The 7398-nt window shown below is 35.1% G+C and overlaps 1 protein-coding gene across 2 annotated transcripts; it reads left to right on the top strand.

Annotated features, from left to right (window-relative positions):
- The first annotated feature begins 483 nt into the window (after nucleotides 1-483).
- On the top strand, nucleotides 484-6204 carry LOC106099626 (importin subunit beta-1). 2 transcript variants are annotated; one of them, XM_013278220.1, is made up of 10 exons: nucleotides 484-648; nucleotides 1109-1350; nucleotides 1425-1605; nucleotides 1872-2131; nucleotides 2697-2883; nucleotides 3011-4152; nucleotides 4230-4400; nucleotides 4473-4595; nucleotides 5201-5493; nucleotides 6056-6204. In XM_013278220.1, coding segments are annotated over exons 1-10 (2658 nt in total). In that variant the 5' UTR covers nucleotides 484-590; the 3' UTR covers nucleotides 6057-6204. The 2 variants fall into 2 exon arrangements, with proteins under 2 accessions (XP_013133674.1, XP_013133673.1); XM_013278219.1 differs by lacking the exon at nucleotides 6056-6204 and having other exon boundaries at nucleotides 5201-5497.
- Nucleotides 6205-7398: the final 1194 nt, after the last annotated feature.

The following is a 7398-nucleotide window of genomic DNA, read 5'->3' as shown; positions in this document are numbered from 1 at the left end:
AAAATCACTAGTTTTGAAACATGTGACACCGAACAAATCACTAGTTTCGTTACGTTTCTCGAAAATGACGTAACGACTCACGCCTACAACAAACGTCAATTTTAATGAAGATAAGAAATTACAGATTGCTTTGAAATTTTCCATTATTCTTTATGGTTTTCGCTTATTGGAAATGTTTTAATGCAGACACTTTATTAAATTCTTATTACTGACTTGACTTTTTACAGCAATAGTAATAGTATGAATTATAATATTGGGCTTATAAATGATAATCTTTAAAGTTACTAAATAGTCAAAAATATTGAAGGGAGGGAGATGACTTTTTTGTTGTAATGTTTTATCATGTGAATATGGTAAAATTTAATTGTTAAGTTTAGCAGTTAACAGGTATAAAATCCTAATATTAAGACTTTTTTACCAAATAAAAGGTAGATAGACGAATGCAAATGTCATTATCTAATTTAACAAAAAGTTATCCTCTTGTCTATGATTCACATTTCATGAGTGTTCCGTCGTGTGCCGGTTTCCACTTTCTTCTGTTAAACGAATTCAATCTAGTTGTAAGTTAAGAAAAAAAATAATAACCAACCATGCTCGCGGAAACGACATTATCACTAATACAAATATTAGAAAAGACTATATCACCAGGTAAGCTAAAACATGTTTCCTTTCTATAGCATGGCGTTTCATTTTATTGTCAACGGACATTTCGCACGTAGCATGTAACCGCTTTTCATTCTGTACTCTGATTATTAAATTATCATACAACTGTTCTTAAAGTTAACAATTCAAATTACCAACACACCATGAAACATTATTATTAAAAAGATATTAGATTCGCTTCACTTTTTACTATGACATTTACTTCTGACAATTTCGAAAGAAATTTCTAGCGTATTTAAAACCTATTACAAATGTTGGAAAACACACTTTTCACGATAATGTGGATAATATTTATCTCTGCTATCAATATTAATAATATTCGCCCTAAATCTTATCTTTGTGTTGTCTTTGTTTCATTATGTTTTTGGTTATTACAATTTCAATTGTTTTTTAATGTCGTTAAAATATTTTATTCTGAACTATAAAGGCACTATGTGAATTTCAGATCGAAATGAATTGGAAGCTGCAGAGAAGTACCTTGACCATGCAGCGGTCACTAACTTCACCACTTTTATTAAGATGTTGTCAGATGTACTGGCACAAGGAGGGAATAGTCAGGTGGCGCGAATGGCTGCAGGACTTCAACTAAAAAACCATCTTACATCTAAAGACCCCATATTAAAGCAACAGTACCAACAGCGTTGGCTTCTGCAGCCAGAAGATATAAGATTATACATAAAGAAAAATGTAAATGTTGCAATTTTTTTTTAATATTTGATTAAATTTGATAAAAATCTTATTTTTTATTGTTTTTTGGTTAGATTTTAACAGCAATTGGAACAGAAAACAGCAGGCCTAGTTCAGCAGCTCAATGTGTTGCATATGTGGCAGTAGCAGAACTTCCAGTAGGCCAATGGAATGACCTCATTCCCATGCTAGTGGAAAATGTTGTCAATGCTCAATCTACAGAATTAAAAAAGGAAGCCACACTAGAAGCCATTGGTAAGTGTATTTAATGAGCTAATTTGCAAGAGAATTGCTTAGTTGTCCTTTGGTATAAAGCTAAACTTAAAAAAATAGTATTAGAGTGACTCATCTCACTGAATTTATGTTCTTATTGGAAAACCCTTTCTTATTGTAGATATTTTAATTGAAAATTTATCATCACTAAAGTACTAAAAAGTATCAAAGACTAGTTGAAGAATATTTATTCTTACTTATTTTCAAGATGATGCCTAATATATGAAATTTTTAATCTAATTTTCTAGGCTACATCTGTCAGGAAATAGATGCAGAAGTGTTGACGGAACAAAGTAACCCAATTCTAACAGCAATTATCCATGGCATGAGGTCCACTGAGACCAGCAACCATGTTAGGCTTGCAGCAACTCAGGCCCTCTTAAACTCGTTAGAATTTACTAAAGCTAATTTTGAAAAGGAAATTGAAAGAAATTTCATCATGGAAGTAGTCTGTGAAGCGACACAATCAAGTGATATGAGAATTAGTGTTGCAGCTTTACAATGTTTAGTAAGTATTGCATTTATTTTAGACTAGCTGTTCCCATGCGGCTTTATTTGCATGAATTTATGAAAATTTTATTTTATTGCTTACATTTGGCAAATTATCAATTGCAAATGTCAAATTGACATGACATTACAATGGCAATCTTGCTTCTTGATGTTGGCAGTTCATATAGTATGGTCTCTTTCCCACATTAGTGTTTCTATCCAATTTATTTACCCTCTTAGTTTAAAAGCATGAAAATACGTAGCCTACAGCATGACGTAAGTGTAGGGCTTTTTATTAAAAAAAAGTATTGTTCAAAAATATGCTGTAATTGCTGACATCTTAGGTAACAAAGTAGTGTGTGTTTACACTTTATTATATTAGTATAGATATTAATATCCCTTAAGGAATAAAGGAATCCTTACATTTTTTTAAATTAATTTTGATGTTTTAACTTTAATATATTATGTAATTAGAAAATTTGATTAACAATAAATTGTTTCATGAAATTCCAGAGTAAAGGTAATGAATAACTTATATTTAAATCTGTATTTTATAATATGTATAAATCAAAATGTTTTTTCAGGTTAAAATTCTTTCTCTGTATTACCAATTCATGGAACTATACATGGGTCAAGCATTGTTCCCCATTACATTAGAAGCCATGAAATCTGATGTAGATGAAATTGCACTTCAAGGTATTGAGTTTTGGTCCAATGTCAGTGATGAAGAAATAGATCTTGCAATTGAAGAGGCAGAGGCGGCAGAAGCAGGTAAAAACTTTTTAATTTTTTGTAATGTCTGATAAGGATAAGAAAGAACAGAAGTTTCTTTGGTCTGGAGTAGATTGTTTTTTTAAGATTTACTCATTGACATGACATTTTATGTTTTTATTTATAGGACGCCCCCCAGTTAGAACATCAAGATTTTATGCCCGAGGTGCCTTGCAGTATTTAGCACCAATACTTATGCAAAAGTTGACTAAACAAGATGATTCCGATGATGAATTAGAATGGAATCCTTCAAAGGCTGCATCTGTGTGCCTAATGCTTCTTTCCAATTGCTGTGAAGATGAAATTGTACCACATGTGTTGCCATTCATCAACTCAAACATTAAGAGTGAAAATTGGCGATACAGAGATGCCGCTCTAATGGCATTCGGCTCCATATTAGGTGGCTTAGAAGCAACAACACTCAAACCATTAGTTGAAAATGCAATGCCAACTCTTATTCAAGCCATGTACGACTCAAGTGTCGCCGTAAGAGACACAGCTGCGTGGACTTTCGGTCGGATTTGTGAAATTGTTCCTGAAGCTGCTATAAATGATACCTATCTTAAACCACTATTAGAAAGTCTTGTCAATGGTTTGAAGGCAGAACCACGTGTGGCTGCAAATGTGTGCTGGGCCTTCACAGGCTTAGCCGAAGCGGCTTACGAAGCAGCGGACAGTGGAGACGACAAACAACCGCAAACTTATTGCATGTCCAACTTCTTCGATTTTATTATTCAACGTCTGTTGGAAACGACGGATCGTCAAGACGCGGCGCAGCACAACTTAAGATCGGCCGCTTATGAAGCGCTAATGGAGATGGTTAAAAACTCCCCCGCCGATTGCTACGTGACCGTTCAAAAGACGACAATGGTGATACTGGAAAGACTGCAACAAGTTTTACAAATGGAGAATCACATATCTAGTCAAGCTGATCGCTCTCAATTTAATGATTTACAAAGTCTTTTGTGCGCAACCCTGCAATCCGTGTTGCGTAAAGTGACGCCGGAGGACGCGCCGCAGATATCGGACGCTATTATGACGGCGCTGTTGACAATGTTCGCCGGCAACGCTGGCAAAGCAGGCGGTGTTCAAGAAGACGCCCTCATGGCAGTTTCCACTTTAGTCGAAGTATTGGGAGAGGGCTTCCTCAAATATATGGACGCCTTCAAGCAATATTTATACGTCGGACTTAAAAATCATCAAGAATATCAAGTTTGCATAGCGGCAGTCGGTCTCACCGGCGATATCTGCCGCGCTTTAAAGAGCAAGGTAACATTTTCAACAATGTCATTTACATATTAAAATTAAACATTGTCCATTAAATTAATAAACTGGCAATTTTACAGGTGCTACCATATTGTGATGAAATTATCTATCTTTTATTAGAGAATCTTGGAGACCCATCCATTCATCGTTCTGTTAAACCTCAAATATTATCCGTATTTGGCGATATCGCTCTCAGTGTGGGTCCAGACTTTGCTAAATATTTCGACGTCGTAATGCAAATGTTGCTGCAGGTAACGTATAACACATTGCTATATTACTTTACTTATAATTTTTGTGTATGCTAACTCAGTACAATTTCACAGGCCAGCAATGCTCAAGTGGATCGTAATGATTATGATATGGTTGAATATTTGGGTGAGCTGCGTGAGAGTGTGCTGGAGGCGTACACCGGCATCATCCAAGGACTGAAAGGTTCTACGGGAGAGGTAAGAATACAAACAACTCCACATTGATTTCGATAGAATATGTTCCCATTGCTATTATGACGAATTAAATGAGATTTCCGATCCTTTGGTGGACAAGGAGTTAACAATTTGCCAAAGAAATGGTATACTGGCCACTAAAAACCATTTAGATTTTTAACAAAGACTAGCTTTTGCTCGATCCTTCTACCAGAAATCCATCCAAACATGCAAACTTTGCGTCGGTGGCTCAGGGTTTTGAGCACCTGTCTTGAAAACAATAGGTCTTGGGTTTGAATCCCGCCATGTACCAAAGTAATTTTCGATTACTTCCAACTTCATATGTACATAATTTACCTGTCGTTCTCATGGTGAAGGAAAACATCGTGATGCAACCTCCACATATCGGCAAAGAAATTCAAAGATGTGTGTAAAGTCAACCAACCCGCATTTGGCCAGCGTGGTCAATTAAAGTCACCCCTTATTAGGGTAGGCTCTGAGCCCCTCAGTGGGGACGTATAGTGAGCTGATTATGATCATACTGCTGGTTTAAAAATTGAAATCCTGTAGTGTATATTTGTTTGAGAAGTTTGGCAGTGAGGTGAGTTGTGAGTGGTGTCGGTGCGCAGGTGCGGTCGGACGTGGCGCTGGTGGAGCCGCACGTGCCGGCCATCGTGAACTTCATGCGGCTGGTGGCGTCGGAGCCGGAGCGCACGGACGGGCACATGTCGGTGGTGGCGGGGCTGACGGGCGACCTGTGCACGGTGTTCGGGCTGCACGTGCTGCCGCTGCTGGAGACACCGGTGCTGCTGGAGCTGCTGAAGGCGGCGCGTCTCTCGCGCACGCCGCGCACCAAGACCCTCGCCACCTGGGCCACCAAGGAGATACGCAAACTCAAGCTGCAGATGCCCCTCAACAGCTGGTAACCTCATCGTTCCTTTATCTTCACACTAGCTATTGCTCGCGACTTTGCTCGCGTCACATTACAAATAGTAAAAAATATAGCCTATGTTACTCACTGATAACATAGCTTTGTAATTGTGAAAGAATTTTTGAAATTGGCTCAGGACTTTTTGAGTTATTTCAATACAATACAAAAATACAAATCTTTTATCTTTATAATGTTTATTTATTTACACAAAAACAATTACATGTTCAGTTATGTTAATGATCAGGAAATATAGTTTTGCATTTTGGAAAATAACATTTTTTTTATTAATAAATAAAAAATATATTAGTACTTAGATGTGAGATTTGTATTCAATCTACATAACATTTAATTTAATTTAAATAAATCGCATTAAGTGATAATATTTTATAGCCACTAAATACAAAATTTTATTTAAATAATTTGTGCGTTTTTTTGTACAACCAAAAGTTGCAAATAACTTTTTGCCAAGTGTAACCATAGATATATAAGACTAAAGACCACTGCTGGTAACTATTTATTATATTGAGAAAGCTAAATATGTATCTCTTTTCAGATTTGGAACTATGAAAATCATCACTTATTTAAAGAAGTCAACTCACTGCTGGTAAACTCAAGTGTTGGGAGGTCATATTATTTCATTATTTGTAAGTCGTTCGGTGCATTTGCTTCTATAATTCAAGCAATATAAGAATTTAAAATATATTACGATATTTCAATTTAAATATATCACTACATTAAATTTAATATAAAAACATTTTTTAGTTATATAATGTATAAATTTTGGTGTATTGTAATTGTTATATACATGAGTTGTTACCAGTGCTTCTTCAATAAGTTTTAGCTATTTTTATATAATGTTTTATTCGAGGGTAAATTAATTAGTAAGTTGTCAAGTTGAAGCATTGCACCTGACGCAGCATTCTGAGTACTGTATGTATGCCTCACCATAATTTCCATAATGTTCTTAATAAAGTCGAAGCATTTTTTCCTATTTGGTATTAGTAGATACAGACGGTGGCTGTGGTATCTTACGTACGTGACACTATTGTGATTGTATGGAAGCGGCCGAGTATGGAAGTGGATGAATGTTACTATAAGGCATGCACATATGCAAGGGACTGTGAATTTTTATAAATTATTATTACGTTTTGTAAGGATTATGAAAGGATGAATGCAGGGAATGAATAAATGATATGAATGAATGATTGTCACAGATATTTTATAAATTTAGGCATGTGTCAATCTTTTGAGGGTTGGTATAATGTATAAGGTTCCGTCAAGTTTATTCGAGCGAGATAGAAGGACGCCATATTGGTGAAAATTACTTTAACCATCATAAGTCTTCTATAAATTAATATTTATCGTAATTATTTTCTACATGTTAATCTTCTTTTGTTGGTATTATTTGTATAACAAGTTCTGAAAATTTTAAGTTTAATTTTACAATATATAAAAGTAAAAGTAAGTGTTTCATAATGCCCATGTGATGGTTAAAGTGATCCCTGCCTTCTCATCCAGCTTCGTATAATTTGTACATATGTAATTAAAAAAGATTTTACTTTACATTGTTAAACTATCGTGGCATTTTAATATTAACCGCGGTATTTAACATTTACCTGTAACTGTCCATTAAAAAAAACAAGATGCACTATTATGAAATTTAACATGAATCTCAGGTAATTTTTGTGATTTGTACAAGTTATCATATTATTCAACTTCAAATTAACAGTACAATTTTATATTTTACAAGGTTACTTATAAAATCGTATGAAGTCATATCAATTAAGACTGCCGTGGATTAAAATGTTATCGAAATGTTAATGCACCACAACCCAACTGAGCTGTGCTCAGCGACTGCAATGCATTACTTGTTTTGAAATTTACGAATAATTGACA

Source organism: Papilio polytes, unplaced genomic scaffold (assembly GCF_000836215.1).
Source record: "Papilio polytes unplaced genomic scaffold, Ppol_1.0 DF824102.1, whole genome shotgun sequence".
Classification (NCBI taxonomy): domain Eukaryota; kingdom Metazoa; phylum Arthropoda; class Insecta; order Lepidoptera; family Papilionidae; genus Papilio; species Papilio polytes.
Note: the sequence above shows the minus strand (reverse complement) of the source record. Positions and strands in the feature narration are given on the sequence as shown.

Bases quoted from the DNA above. Each gene is read 5' to 3' on its own strand.
- LOC106099626 (XM_013278219.1), top strand. From the start codon at position 591: ATGCTCGCGGAAACGACATTATCACTAATACAAATATTAGAAAAGACT. The intron at 1,351-1,424 runs GTAAATGTTGCA...TTTTTTGGTTAG, and splicing joins GATTATACATAAAGAAAAAT to ATTTTAACAGCAATTGGAAC. The intron at 2,132-2,696 runs GTAAGTATTGCA...ATGTTTTTTCAG, and splicing joins TTGCAGCTTTACAATGTTTA to GTTAAAATTCTTTCTCTGTA.